The sequence below is a fragment of the Ursus maritimus genome, unplaced genomic scaffold, assembly GCF_017311325.1.
Source record: "Ursus maritimus isolate PB19 unplaced genomic scaffold, ASM1731132v1 scaffold_3, whole genome shotgun sequence".
Classification (NCBI taxonomy): Eukaryota; Metazoa; Chordata; class Mammalia; order Carnivora; family Ursidae; genus Ursus; species Ursus maritimus.
The window spans coordinates 27,692,609-27,708,899 of record NW_024425563.1 but is presented as its reverse complement, the minus strand read 5'-3'; the positions used below and the strand labels follow the sequence as shown (position 1 = coordinate 27,708,899).

Below are 16,291 nucleotides of genomic sequence, written 5' to 3'. Positions count from 1 at the left end.
AGACATACAAATGGCTAACAGACACATGAAAAAATGTGCAAAGTCATTAGCCATCAGGGAAATTCAAATCAAAACCACCTGGAGATACCACCTTACGCCAGTTAGAATGGCAAAAATTGACAAGGCAGGAGAAACAACAAATGTTGGAAAGGATGTGGAGAAAGGGGATCCCTCTTACACTGTTGGTGGGAATGCAAGTTGGTACAGCCACTGTGGAAAACAGTGTGGAGGTCCCTTAAAAAGTTAAAAATTGAGCTACCCTATGATCCAGCCATCGCACTACTGGGTATTTACCCCAAAGATACAGACGTAGTGAAAAGAGGGGCCATATGCACCCCAGCGTTCAGAGCAGCATTGTCCACAATAGCTAAATTGTGGAAGGAGCCGAGATGCCTTTCAACAGATGAATGGATTAAGAAGATGTGGTCCATATATACAATGGAATATTACTCAGCCATCAAAAAAACAAAAACAAAAACAAAAAAAACGATTTCTCAACATTTGTAGCACCATGGACGGGACTGGAGGAGATAATGCTAAGTGAAATAAGTCAAGCAGAGAAAGACAATTATCATATGGTTTCACTCATTTATGGAACATAAGAAGTAGGAAGATCGGTAGGAGAAGAAAGGGAAGAAGAAAGGGGGGGTAAACAGAAGGGGGAATGAACCATGGGAGACTCTGGGAAACAAACTGAGGGCTTCAGAGGGGAGGGGGTGGGGGAATGGGATAGGCCGGTGATGGGTAGTAAGGAGGGCACGTATTGCATGGTGCACTGGGTGTTATACGCAAGTAATGAATCATGGAACTCTCCATCAAAAACTAGGGATGTACTGTAGGGTGACTAACATAATAAAAAATTATTAAAAAAAAAATCTCAAGTGTAAATTACAACTAATCAGTTTCTCTCTGAAATCGTCTCTTTTAGTATTCTTCGTGGTCCTTCCTCTCATCACAGCTAGGAATGTCGGGAATGTGTCTTTACCCTTAAAAGTTTTAGAGCAAGGTACAAGCTAAGCTCCTGGACGTCCCTCACACTTGGTGGATGGTTGAAGAATTAGACGATAAATGCAAACAAATTCTATATTCTCCCTTTGGCTAATAGTAGGTACTTCCTAAGCAGCTTCATTCCCCCCCCCCCCAAACAGCTGTCCTTTATCAAGACAACAAATGTCATTTCACCAGCTCAACTACTTTTAAATAAAAACTCCCATCACTAACCTAGATTTAAAATATGCAAAAGAATGCTCCTTCCAGTGATCTTCTGAAAATAATATTCTCCATCCTAGAGGTACCTTCACTGACAAGTTCTTTCAACTGTGAAGCGTGAAAGAGTAGGAACTACGTCTATGGTGTGTTTTGTGGGATAATGAAAACAGGCCTTTCAGTAGGCACTTTGAAAACAACGAAGGTTGTAATTAAGTTATATAAGCTACACCAAAAATGTACTAAGAAACATGATCAATGACTATCTTAGCTAGTCATTGTATTGCATATTTACCTGTTTAATACCTCATGCTTTAAGAACTTTTTCTATCCATTTTTTAGGACTATGGGAGAGAAAAACTTAGACATATCAAGGTGAGACCAGCACCCACTGGGACTCTGCTAACAAGGGTACATGTGATTCCTCTCAAGACCTCACGCCTGAAGCCAGAGAACAAAAAGCTTTAAAAATAGAAGCTCAATGGAAAAGGCTCTATTGAGTAAAACTGACAGAAGATAAGCAGAGGAAACACACTCCACTTAAGGGTGATATTCAAATAACTACAAAATGTCATGATGCTTTCAGGGTCATAAAGCCTCAGGGAAACTATTTACCCCTGAAAACTTAGAAATTGAAAAATGTTCCAGGTAATCAGAGAAATTAACCGTAAAATTAGGAAGAACTCTGATACAAAAAACAATCCATGTAAGATACAACTTGCCTCATGAGGTAAATTATATGACTATGGCTTTTCAAAGAAATGTTAACCTTAAGATGACATGATAATTTAAAGTAACAGGAATAAAACAAGCAAGTTCTCAAAGACAGACACTTGAAGAGCATTTCCCTTATTAATAAAGGAGTAAACTTAGAAAATGTGATCTGTGACCCATCAGCTCACCCACCAGAAAGCTGCGGCAGGTGGGCCACTCAGATTCTCTAAACACTAACATGGTATTTTTCCAGAAGGAGGATATGGCTTTGCTGACTTGGATTTTATCTAAAGAACCAAGAGTGCCCAACAGAGAGCATGATAGTTAGACCACGATAGGTCTAAATTCTTCCTGAATCATGATGTCAGGCCAAGGTGTAACAAGACTGTGTCATATCTCAGATGCTTATTTTTGGGTGGTGCCAAAGGCCTTCCTTTGCAGTGTGGTAATCCTTCCAGGAGAACATGCACGCTGGGTTTGGGGATTAGAGAACGCTGAATTGAGTAAGCCACATGATTCTGTTCTTCGTGGCTACCTGGCTGGAATTAAACTTCCAAATCCCTGGCCAAACTGGAAAGTTGCACTAGGTCTACCAAACCCACAACGTACTTTAAGGATACAATATCCTTGTATGAGAACGTAGATGGAGAGTTAAAGAGAGAAAGGTCTAACCGTGCCCTCTGCCACAAATACGTCATGTAAGCCTGAAAAATTCAGTCACGAGTTCTAAAAATATGTGAAAAGGAGGAAAATGCTCAAGTGATTTCCTCAGCTGCCTTCAAGCAACAAAATCCTACTATCTATGGACTACTCCTCCTTCACCACAAAATGGATGCCATCGAGAAGGCAGGCAAGCCTACAAAACACTGACAGGCAGCACACAGCAAGCTCCCCTAAATAGAAACAGGAATCTCAGACAAGAAAACACATTTCCCAGTTCCTACAGAATGCTTAACTGAAAATGCCATCCTTAGAATTTAAGAAAATGGGATGTGAAATAAAACCGCTAATATCAAAAATAGCAAATACAATGTGATCTGTAGAGTTCAATGCAAATTTAAAAGCTCACTTCTCATTACCGGTTACTGGATTTCATCTATGAATGTGCTGACCTTTTTTTTATACCCTCCTGCTACAGGCTGCCAATCTTGGTTTACTCAGTAATCATCAATTCACTATGAAAAAAATAGGCCTTTTCCATGGCATTATTACAAATTTTAAAGGATTTTGACAGGTCAAACATCCCCTGGATTATGAAAAGTAAATCTTTCTATCCCAAAGTAAAAGGATACAGAAATTTTCATCAAAATATTTAAATGCCGTCCTGCTCAGCCTCTCTTCCTCTAGTTGGTACACAAAAGACAAAGTAGCATTCAAGTTGTGCCTATTAATTCTAGAAGAGTAATTACATAAAACAAAAATGCATGAAAAGGTTCTCAGTTCTCACAAATCAAACAATGCACTTTTTTTTTAATTAACTGACAATTTTATTTAGGTTAACACAAGGTAGAGGGGGATAAAGATCAAGGTCATAGACTAATCTCTATCCTCCAAATATATCCCAATCATCCCACTGATCTTCATTTCCAGGGCTCTCATTCCAGGCCATATGTCACTGTCACCTGGACCACCACAGTAGGCCAACCCTCGAGCTCTACACCCAATGTGGGGCTTGAACTCAGAACCCTGAGATTAAGGGTCGAATGCTCTACTGATTGAGCCAGCCAAGCACCCCTGCACTTAATTTTTAAGTAAATACTAAGAGTTAGGGTGTAATGTCAGAAAGTAAGTAGATAAAAGGAAGGATACTGAAGTGATTGCTGGTCCCGGGAAGCTGGAACAGATCCCCAATTTCCATGGGAGAAGCAGGCTGAAGTTCCTTGGTGTTCTGGACTGGGAATATAGAGTTTTGCTTTAATACATGTGTATAAAAATTCAAAACCATGGCCCAGAAATCTGTCCTAGAACTGCACTATCAAGCCACGCTCCTTTGTTCTTTTCATCTTGGAGATGTGAGAGTATACAAGACAAAAGAAAAGTAGTAAGGCACAAACCATCTTTCAGAGACTTGTGCAATTAGAGGCAGTTTGAGATCTTCTTCCCCCTTCAGCAGATGAAGAAACAGGTCCACAGCTATGACATGAGTTATACCAGCCATTAGCTATCTATTCACAGAGCTACTAATCCAAGAAGGGTGGTAGCTGGAAAGGTGGAAACATGATGGGAAAGCACTGTCACAAATGGTTTTTGAACAAGCAAATCCAAAGCAGACAAAATGCGGTGCAGTCTCTATTTGGGATGTGAAAGTGCCTTTCATTCCACCAGAACCGGAAATGCAGTGTTGGAGATAAGGAAATGTGCAAAGTAAGTAACCACAGCATAACAATTAATAGTCGTCTTGGTCTATAAAGAACGCTTATAAATCTTTTTTTTTTTTTTTTTTTAAAGATCTTTATTTGAAAGAGAGTGAGGGATTGAGCCAGTGTAGGGAGAGAATTCCAAGCTGACTCCCCGCTAAGCAAGGAGCTCCATGCAGGGCTGGATCTCATGAGCCTGAGATCGTGACCTGAGCTGAAACCAAGAGTCAGATGCTTAACCAACTGAGCCACCCATGTGCCCCTAACAAATAAGTGCTTAAAAGAATATTCAAATGGAAAAATGGACAAAGGATATGAACATGTAATTCATAAGGAAATGTGAATGACCAATATGGAGTGTTAAAACTTCCCCAAAGCAGGAACAAGTGAACCAAATAGCTGGCATTTATTTTATGCTAGTACCAGTGTGGAGGGGAAAAAATGGCATTCTCATTATTTTAGTACTATAAATTGTTACACCTTTCTTGAGGACAATTTAGTAACCTTTGTAAAGAGTAAACAATGCTCATTTCAGATCAACTGGTAACACCACTTGCAGAAGTAAATGAGCATGAATGACCATTTCAGCATTTTCGTAGCTAAAAATGGAAAAAGTTTAAATGTCTAAAAAGAAGGAAATTAAGTAGAATTAGAAATGTGGGGTTTTTTTTAATCGATGGTCTATCATGCAGCTATTCAAAAACCATGTTTACAGAGAACATTTGCTATTAAAGAATGCTCATGACATAATACGTTAAAAAAATTCAAATGATTCCAGCTTCATATGTACAAAAGAGAAACACTAAACTAACAGGAGTTGTTTACAGGTTTTGGAATTATAGGGGATATTGGTTTGTTTTTTTTTAATACTGTTTTTTTAAACAGTTTTAGGATAGCAAGTTTTCCTCTTTATTCTTTATCCCCTAACATAAGTGTGTATTACTTCTATTTAAAACTGTTCTTTAATAGGAATCTTCTGAATCCCAGAATTTAAAAATGTATTTTAAGTAGAAGTATGTAATAAAAGGGTCTAAATTAGAGTTCAAAATAAGATGAAATTTTTCATTTTATATGAAATTTGAGAAACACTGGAAAAAAATTTAATTTCAATTTAATTTAGTCTTAAGACTCATTCTGTCTTATTAGCAGGTAGAAAATCTGAAAAGCAAATGGTGATGGTGGGGTAGAGACAAATGACAATACGTTTTTGGCAATTTTTTAAACACTAAACACTCCTATAACCCTCATCCCTTTTGCAGAACCAAAAGAAAACATAAACAAGTGAAATAAGAAAATCACACCCTTTCTCAAAAGCTGTGAACAAAGCCAACCCACCACCACCACCAGCAACAAAACTTCTAAGTTTATTATGCTGAAAGCAACTACTAAGCAATTGTATATTCTTTTGGAAATCTGAGAAAGGCCCTTTACTTTCCCACATATCTGTTATAAATCACACTGTCATTGTTTACATTTAGATGAAGCCCACTTGTTTCTTGTGAAAAGAACGGGTACCTGATGGCAAGAACAAGTTGGAGTGTATTAGGTTGCAGTAAGATCTAGGTTTCCCCATTCCCAGAATCAGCTTAAGTTTCCTAAATTGAAAAACAAAAAAAAACCAAATACTTGTAAAATTAATGTCCACTTTATGCCTTCCTCCCAACAGTAAGTTACTTACAGGGGATAAATCACACGCTCACACACTTAGAGGGAAAAAAATTTTCAATTAAAAAAAAAAAAAGTACAGCGGAATCTAACAACCATTAGCAACCATACAATTATCACTGTTAACTTTTATTAAGTAGCTATGTATACTACCTGCCATTTCTAATTTTCCTCTTCTGGTCCGTCTGTACCACTGTGGCTGCATTAGGTGGTTTATATGCTTGGGTCTTTTTTTTTTTTTTAATTATGCTTCACTTTATGGGGACAAAGACTGGTGAAATTTCACCAAAAACAGACTTCTTATTCTTAGAACTTTATAGGCTGATATTGAAGCCAAACTGAAGACATCTTACCAAAATGCATGTGATAAAAATTATGTTGTCAAATAAAAATCATTACCTTCACACTACATATAGCGTTCTGCATAGTACTCATGGTAAATATTTATTAAAAGACACACGAATGCACCCCCAAGAAGGCACCACATAATACCAAAATCCAGTCCTGTCATGATCTAGTTGACAGATATGATCTTTTAAAGTAATGAATTACCTTAAAGAAATGTTTTAGGTCCAATAACAGGGAGGAAAACTATAAATGCTATAATTAAGATCCCAGGTGTAAAGTAACATAAACCAAATATCTGAAGTTACAACCAATAAAAAAAACACAGGTAACTCTTGTCTTTAGAAAACAGACATTCAACCAAGCTGGAAAAGACAGCATTTATAAAGCTTAAAAAAAAAAAAAAATCAGTAGCCTACAGACTTTAGGAGAACTTGTGTTCCTAGAGTATGAATATATATGTTATATTGGTAATACACACTTACTAGGATGTTTCATGTCTATCATTTTAGTTAGAAATAACCATCACAGCTAAAGGCTACAAAACCTAATGAGAAAATTGCTACTAATAAGATTATTAATGGTTGAAAACAATTGTATATAACAGACAAAATATCCCTGAAAAAAAAAAAATAGACCTCAAAGGATGTAAGAAGCCAAAAAAGATCACAGAACCATAGAATATTAAGTTAGAAATAACACAAAGCTCAACCATGCTTCTGAATTATTTGCAACCTTTGAAGAAACAAACCATGAATGAGAACAGTTACAATCAAATTCCATACTTTTAGAAATAATACTTTAGGAAAATAGTTGTGGGGGAAAATAACAAAATACACAACTTCTACATAGAGAAATAAGTGCCACAATCCTCAATCACTTAGTCGACAAATCTTTGCTGAATGCACTTGTGTGCTACACACTGGGGATACAATAACAACTAGGGTAAAAACAGCTCCTTCAGGGAACACCTATTCTGGTAGTTGTAAGATCTAGTTCAACATGTTACCCAAAATAGGGTACATTGAAATCATCCAGATCCAAGTTCAAAATTCAGACGTGCCATCCTCAGGAATTCGGACTCAGTAAGTCTTGGGTGGAACCCAAGAATCTACTTTTCAAAAGCTTTAGTGGAAGGAGAAATTTTAGCTCTATTAATCAGCTATACGAATTTCAACACTCTTATTTTAGAGATGAAATAGGTGAGTCTGTTTAAAAAGTTTATTCTGAAGAATGAAATATTTTCAAAGTGCTTCACGCACACTACCTGACACAGGTGTATTCAAAAAGGCAACTATAAAACAACTATATGAGCCTGAAAACCTAGATTCAGATTTAACTCAGACGCTTAATATATAGCACCAGACAAGCCATTTAACATCTGTGAGCATTCGTTTCTGTGGGTAGTATTTGTACTCTGTACCAGAGAGACGTTGGGAGAAAAACTTGGGTATTTTTATTAGGCCATAAAAAAATACCACATTAAGAGAGACTACTGGCACTGTTATAGCAAAGTATACAAAACTATAATCCTAAAATAAAGGAGAAAGACTTATGAGGAAAAAATTGAGAAGCAAAAAAAAATTTTTTGTTTTTTGTTTTACCATGTTTATCCAACAAAATGTCCCATTCAAGAGTTTAAGTACCAACTGTGTGCCACCTAGAGAGTAACTCCCAAATGTCGACCAGGAGTCTCCATGAACACATTATTAATATCACCAGTCTTAACACTGCTTTGAGGGTTGCACAAACACATGGTAGACATAGATTCAGAAGTAAACACTGGCCAGAAATACTAGATCACCCAGTCCAGCCACCTCTTTAGTTCTTACAACTCTTTCTGTAATAATCTCAGCGAATAATCCTCTAACGCCACTGTTAGAAACATACCAATTGTAGAACAATCTGAGGAGCTTTGGTAAGTACAGATTCTGAAATTCTGATTCACTACGTCCAGGGCAGAGTTTCAGGACCTCTTGGGGCAATATGCCTTCCCAATAATTGTGAAGTGCAGCCAGAGTCTAGCCTCCAGGGATGCTGCCCTCACCCATTCTGTATTCGGGCAGTGCAACAAAACTCTGATGTTGGATTGGAATGTTCCCACTTTAATTTCCATCTTACTCCTTGTTTTTACTGTGGGTTCCAAATACAACACAACCTAATCCATTTCCAGATTAAACATCCCCTGTTCCTTCATAAACCTACTTGATATGTTCCAAACCAGATAACTCTAAGTTTGTCCACATTCCTATATATGGCACCCGGAAGAGAACACAATCCTCACGTCGAATACAATGGGGACACTCTTTCACTGAAGTCACAATCTTTTCATCAACACAGCTTAAGTGTGCCTTTTGTGAAAGTGTGGCCACGTCACATTATGTGTTTTATGGTTTTTGGTTTTTTGTTTTTTTTTTTTTTAAGAGAGAAGGAGTTAGCGAACCCAGGCTGGGGTGAGGGGATGGACAGAGGGAAAGAATCTTAAACAGGCTCCACAACCAGTGTGGAGCCTGATGCAGGGTTTGATCTCATGACCTTGAGGATCATGACCTGAGCCAAAAATCAAGTCTGACGTTTAACTGAATGAGCTGCCCAGGTGCCCCCACATTAAGTTATTTAATAAGCATATTAAAAAACCATTTGGAATGTATTTTGGAATAATTTTATATTTATACGCAGATATATTACTGCAAGCTCCCACATATTCCCCTCACCCAGTTTCAGTTTTTCTAATGTTAACATGCCCAGGGGCCATAATATATTTACCCAAACCAAAACTGAGCTGTTTAATTTTTGAAATTACATCCTTTTACAAATTACTTTCCTGAACCCCATTTCCTTCTTCCTGAACACAGACTTTTAGCTTTTTTTCCATTACATGATGCTAGGATGGGCCCTTATATTTCATCTTGTAAGATTCAAGGCAAGATTTCACCTTGCAAGACTGACTCAAGAGGAAATAAAATGTCCTATACGTAAGAACTCTGAGGTCTTAAAGTATTTTGAGTAAAAATCCAGTTAGACAACATCACTATTGTCATGAGACTCATGCCATACACATATTTGTTAAGCAAGACTTCTAGGCCTTTATACAATTAAACAGGCCAACTCTTGGGTAATATAACGCCCCCCCCCGGTTGCGTGAAGTAACTTCTAAGGCATACCATCAATGAATTACAAATCCAACCAAGTATCTGTAGATCCAGTTATTCTTCATGCAAAGGTATTCCCTGCGTCAGGGAATATCTGACCTACTGCATTCTGCACATTTTCTTTTCACTAGCCTAATATGTTTGCATGTTCTGCTTCTGCAGGTAAAGATTTAGATTGTCTACACAATAAAAAGGAATGCATTTCCCCCCAATGACTCTGAAATGCTTAGGATAAAAAGGGACTTTTCTAAATGTAACAACTACTGGCAACTCACGGAGGCAGTTAATGACCATGTGTGAAAACTGGTGCTCATGGGTAATCCACGCAGAATACCTGATGAATTACAAACGAAAACCACAACAAACAGCTAGGGGGTATTGGTAGTATTATTCGTCCAGGAAGACAAGAGAATTCAATTTATCCTGCCGAAATTAGTACTAGCCTTAACTATAAGGCTTAGGGAACAAAATGGCACAAGACAACAATTTATTATTGAAATCCCCATTAGAAAGGTAATTTAGACACGTGAACCCAAAGAGAGCTATACTCAGCTGTATCCATCACTGCCAGAAGATTTTTTTCTAAGCACTTTACTTCTCCTCAAAAGATGTCAATAGTTTCCAATTCTGTTTATCTCTGGAAACCAGGTTGTGGAATTAGAATTTTTAAATTGCAAAATAAAATTGACAGTGCTTTCAGGAAGGTTGCAAACTCACAGCCTTCCTATCATACTAGTGAGCTCCTTAAAATGGGAAAGACATTTTTAAAAACTTCTTAAAAGCATCAAAGTATCAAAAACAAAACTTTTTCAACTTACCTCGTAGTAACTCCGAACTGCATTGCAAAATGCTTCATCGGCCACAATTTGGGTTTCTCCGTTGAGGAAGGCCTGGAACCTTTCTTTCAGTAACTGCAATTGTTGCTTGTTAAGCTGTAAGAAAAAGAGGGAATTAGCTGAAACATGAGCCAATCAGAGAAATGTAACCATTCTTAAAAATTATAATTGCTGAAAGTTAATTTGACACCTAGAACTAGCTTTATGTTAAAGGGGAAAAAAAAGGCTAAAAAAACTCTTACTGCTTGTACGATGGCTCAATTTTAAAACGTTTCCAATTCACTTCTCATAGTCTGGAATCCTAATATTGCAATGCAATATAAATTTCTACACCAGATGGATTTCCTGTGTTTACTACCCCGGTCTCTTTACAGAAGCAGGTGAATTCTAAAATTCGGATGAGAAATGAACTGCTGTGCAAAACTGCCAGCTGTCCTGAACAAGAGAGAGCAAAGAGGACAAGCATCCTTGGAGAGGAATAACAGCGGCCTTAGATAAAGGATAATAGAAAGGAAGAGTGCAGAGGAACCCTGAGAAAGAATCTTCTGGAAAGAACATCTTTTGATGCCAAAAGTCTGGATTCCATGCACATACCTCAATGCTTGAGGTGAGATGCAGAAATGAGGAGGAGACAAATCCTGAGAACAAAGAGGCAACAGACAGACAGGGAGTGCATATTTGAGCACACCAAGGGAAGAGCTGTACACCAGGGGAGGGGAGTTCAAGTGCACAACCAGATTTCTACACCCTAGGTCTGACTGCCGTCATTATTACTGAGGGTGGGTGGGACATGACCATAACTTACCAACCATGATCTCTGGTCATGAGTGACAAGCAGTGTCAGCTACTTAGTTTGTAGGGCTCAGTGTCATTGAGAATGAGGAGCCCCTTGTTAAAAAATTGAGAATTTCAAGATGGTAGAAACAGAGCTTTACACCAAGCACAGGCCCTTCTAAGCATGGAGCCCTGTGCAACTGTCCCTGAACTCAGCCCTGACCATGGGGCATAGACTTCACCAGAGGTGGGGCACAGGAGGTCAGGCAGCAGTTCAAAATGCTCAGCTGCTGAGAGAACAGTCTTGCAGATAAAACACAATTCCAAGATACCATACGGAACAGGAAAGGAGTGATCTTTCCATTTCATTTGATCCTCATCCCATTACTGAAGAACTCAGTCCAGTTTTGGATTCTACAGAGAGATGTGAAGCATTTGGAAATGTGCTGAGGAGAAAATGATGAAAGCATTAGAAAGGAAGACAAACGGGTAGGATTTGGCTTCGAAGTGAAGGCTGATGTGACCTTAGTTTAAATCTGTTCAAAAGGCTTATTAAAATGCCATTCAAATAGGAGAGACAAGTGTTTTCAAAGAAAAAAAAGGAAAGGGGGGGTTATTCAGGAATCTAACAAGACAGTTTGTAGAGAAACTGTTGCTGGTAGCAACAGACTGGTAGAGAACTGTCCTACTGTACCCCAGTTTAAAAAACCTCTTCCCCTGAGCAGTGAAGGAAAAAGACCACTCCATTTCTTTAAGGTTATCGCTTTCATTTTAGGGAAAGCTAAACCAAGCTCAAATGCAGAGCCATCACCCATTATATGACACTTTCCACTTCCGTAATATGGAGAGCATCAAAGCTGGGACCTTTTCTGTGTATGCACTGGCAAGGTCAATTAAGTCCACAACTTCAGCTCTCTAAGCACGGCTCACAAAAGGACCAGATGGAAACAGGACAGCAGTTGCTGAGAACAAGACAGCTGAAAGCACTTTAGCTGCCAAGCCCAGGAGCTGCTAGGAAGGGCTTCAACTAGCAAACCAAGTGTCCAGGTAACATAATGGACATGGACAAATATAGAAATTATGGACTGGAGGGGGTCTTACTGAGCCTTTGCCCCATCTCCGTCATTTGATTAAAACAAAAAAAAGTCAACAGCTTTCAAAAACTGAAAACCTCAATTTTCTTCCATCAGGTGCATTCTGTTCTTTACAGGGTTTGTTTCACCACTGTACCAAGGACTTACTTTTTGGGGATTATGGCATGGAAATACCAATCAAGGAAAGGAGATCTGAGCAAACCACCTTCTTGGGAACTTCAACAATGCTGGTATAGTTCAAACGTGCCAGAGGTACCTGGCTAAACATCAGACTTCAACGTTTTCATGAACAAAAAACAATTACTGCAGGTACATTTAAGACCTAAAATGTCAACCGATATTATAGTGAAATATAAGAAGTCAATCAATAAGTACCTTTTAAGTATAGAGGTCTATATTTCCACAAAAGATTAGGAGGAAAAAAACTAAGTTTTAAGTCTAGCAGCAGGGACAGCTGTTTAGAATGCAGAGTTCCCTATAAACTTTCTTTGCATTATCAAAATAAGCCCTATTATACATCATCAGAGAGACTAATGGAATAGACCCAAGAATTAGATCCAAATACACTCAGATATGTACTAGAAAATACCTTTATAACACCTCAAATCAGTAGTAAAAGATGTCTATTCAATCAATGGTGTTAAAGTAACTGGGTAGCCAACTAGAAAAAAAATTAAATCGTACCATCACACATACTGTTACATTAAAAGTTTTAATTCACTGGAACTATAAAAAGATGAAACCGTAAAGGTACAAGAAAAAAATTCCTTTTAATGCTAGTATGTGAAAGACCTTTCTAACCATGAACCCAAATCCCCATGTCATAAATTTAAACATTAAAAATAAACTGTGTATGCCAAAAATATTATGGGCAAAATCACTAGAAAAAGACTGAGGAAAAAAATGTGTGTAATTTCCAACTTTAAGAGCTAGTTTCCAAACATAGGTCCCAGAAACTATTAAGAAACTGACCAATAAGTCAACAGAAAAATGGACAAAATGGATATATTTAGAGAAATTACTCTTTAGCTTGGATAACATGCCTAACTTCATTCATAATAAGTAAAATGCAAATTAAATCTACATGACAGAGGAAGGATTCTAGGAAGATGGTGGAGTAGGAAGCATTGGCAGTTTCTGGCTGATGTAAATATTTTGGAATTCTGGAGCCTATTGAAGGCTTGCAACTTACAGGGGAAGGCTTGAATGTAATTTGCAGTTAATTTTGGCCAATTTTAGCTCCTAGCACAGTAGCAGCTCACCCTAAATTTTCATAAATAAAGGGCTAATAAATACTACATTCAAACTGTGGCAATACCATTAAATCCATAAGAAAAACAAACAAGTTCCCTTATGTATGGATATGAAAACATCTTCAAAATATCTGGGGGAGAAGGAAGCTAGTTATAGAACAGTATGTAAAAATAAGCCACCACTCCCATAGAAAAGGGGCAAAATTAGAACACGTATGTGAATTTGTTTCCTTATGCAGATGGAAACTATGGAGGAAGAATGGCTGTGGGCACTGGACAGATGGAAAATAAGCGAGATTTTTCAACCTATACTGCTATATTCATTTTAAAATTTTAAATCACAGGACTCTTCACTAAAATTTTAATTTAGATTTAAAATAAGTTATGGTGGCAACTCTGCACATCATCTTTTAACTCAGAATGATTTTGATCCATTGCATATAATTTAGATCTGATCATCCTGCAGGGCGACTTGGACAACAGATGAACTGAATTTTCAATTCTCCTTTCAAGTAGAAGATTTCAACTTGACAGTCCCCCATTTTTTTTTTTTAACATTTAACATTTCAAGGTTGAGAATTTCTTTGATATTAAGACCAAAAACAGAACCGAACCAGTAATCCTATTCAATATTCTTATCAATGCATTCATCTTTACAAAATCCCTATGAGGTCCTTTCTCAGCCTCCCTTTGAGTCTATTAGCACACACACCTTCATTACCTCACAATAAAGCCTATACTAAATTTCAAGAATTGAACCCGTTTCCCCTATGACTTTCCCACAATCCTAGTTCTAACACAAAGACAAAACAGCCTAAAAGTTACTTTCCTTCTTCCACAAAGCAGTTCGGAAACTGGAAGACACGTGCTGGCTTGTTCATGAGTCTTCTCCTTTCTAGGATAAACTGCCAGTTCTTCAACATCCTAAGGGTACTCTCCAATTAGCTCATAAATTAAGCATTCAATTGTTAAATAAAACTCAGTTACATCTAAGTACAAAAAAGCACATTTAAAGCTGTAACATACAAATGAAACTCATTACAATAGTAATGTCCTTCCTAAAATGTGCTAGTCCTAATTCTCCTAAGATAGTGTGGCCAACACAGACAAGTGGGAGGGCCGCTTCCCACATTCTAAGCACTATTAATTCACAGCAAAAACAAATTAACTCTTCTTGGCAGTCACATCAACTGACTCACATCATCCTTATCAACAAAAATTTCTAAAACATTCTTACATGTTTTATTAAGCCACGTTCCATCTTGCTAGATTTGATCCATTGTTCCAGTTGATTAATATTTTGTTAGAATTCCTTCACCTAATGACCAAGGAACTATTTTAGCTTTATGTCCACTAGCATAAGGTATAATCCATAGGTCTTTGTCCAGGTCATTTTAAGAAACCTTCAATTCAGATTAAGAACCAGGAAACCTGTTACTGCACGGGTTCGTCCAGTTTGACAATCAATTAACACTCTTTGGGGCAGTTGACTTTACCATGATTGATCCTTTATTTTCGTTTTTCCCCATATACTGCCTCCACACTAGTATGTTTACCAATGAATAACATTTTTCAAATACAGAGAAAATTTTAATGTGAAAATTATCCAGTGGGAATTTTTAGAGAGCTTTTTATATGCAGCTAAATTGCAGAAACTTAACCAGAACATAAACACCCTTGCAAATATCTAAATACAGCCAAGAGATTAGCCTTATAAACAGAACACTTCGAATACTGACAGTGAAAGCTACGTTTTTTGAATGTTGGCTGGCAGTGATAATTTATCCATAATAACTGTCGCAGGAAAAACGCTTAATTTTCAAAGTTCAGAGATATTTTATATTTCTTAGGGGTGTGTGTGTGTGTGTTCAATTTAGATTCTAACCTTTTCACATTCTAAGTCACAATCAACTGAAGACTTATGGCAGTATCTTGACTGGAAGGAGACCAATCATTTATGAGAATCAGGAACTCAGGAAACCAGCAAGCACTACTGTGCAAAGCCTGCCTGGACTTGTGTTCCCCCATTCAGAGTCTTCACACTTGTGGTGGGGGCTGTGTGATATCCGGGTAAGTAAAGGCGATCACAGATCCCACAGCAAAGCGGCAGGTGGCTTGAGGGTATGGTACCTCATGGTACCTCCAGGATTGGAGGGTGGATGATGGTGTGTGCACATACCTCAAAGAAATACTGACAAATGTTTTTCAAGGAAGTAAAAGGATTTACTCCAGACACAGATGGTCCCTGAAATGCACAAGCAAAGCTTTAATACCTGTTAATGAGATATAGTAAAAAAAAAAAAAAAAAAAAAATTATACACACACACACACACACACACACACATACATACATACAGGAAAAGACTAACATACAGGTGCTATCTTCTTCTTCCCTCCTTAACACTCCATCAGAAAGAGCTACACAAAACCACTGGGGCAAAATAATCAGTGTTTCCATGTTTCCAAGACAAACTTCTCCAAACTGCCTATCAGAACAGAATAACAAAGGGGCTGTGACCATGTCTCATACGGTTATAAATCCCATGCGAGGCACTGCTATTTGTAGTTTCCTATCCAAGTAACTTTTCCTGCACTCTTCTGTAAGCACAGATATCTGCAATATGCCTATCTAAGACTACAAATAACAGCCTTCATTGGTATTTCCAAGTTAAGGCCTAGGAGATGAAAGCAAAAGTGTGTGGCTTGCAGGAAACCCTAAAAGGTAGCTGAAAACCCAACACTTTTAACTCTTTCCTCTTCTACTAGTTGGAATTTGAGGTGTTTGCTGGAACACTCAGGTTGGCCCATAAAGATAGCATAAGATAAAGCCTGATGTCTTTTTCAATGGGGAACAGCCCTTGTAACCCTGAACCATCTACCCCCCTCCCAATTTCC

At 37.8% G+C, this 16,291-nt stretch overlaps 1 protein-coding gene across 3 annotated transcripts in view; it reads right to left on the bottom strand.

Annotated features, from left to right (window-relative positions):
• The window catches only part of CADPS2 (calcium dependent secretion activator 2), a 528,567-nt gene that overhangs the window by 398,623 nt on the left and 113,653 nt on the right, over window positions 1-16,291 (bottom strand). For all 3 annotated transcript variants that reach the window (XM_040644062.1, XM_040644063.1, XM_040644064.1), the window contains exon 2: window positions 10,258-10,371. In XM_040644062.1, coding sequence (XP_040499996.1) covers window positions 10,258-10,371 — 114 coding nt within the window. The remainder of the gene's footprint in view (window positions 1-10,257; window positions 10,372-16,291) is intronic.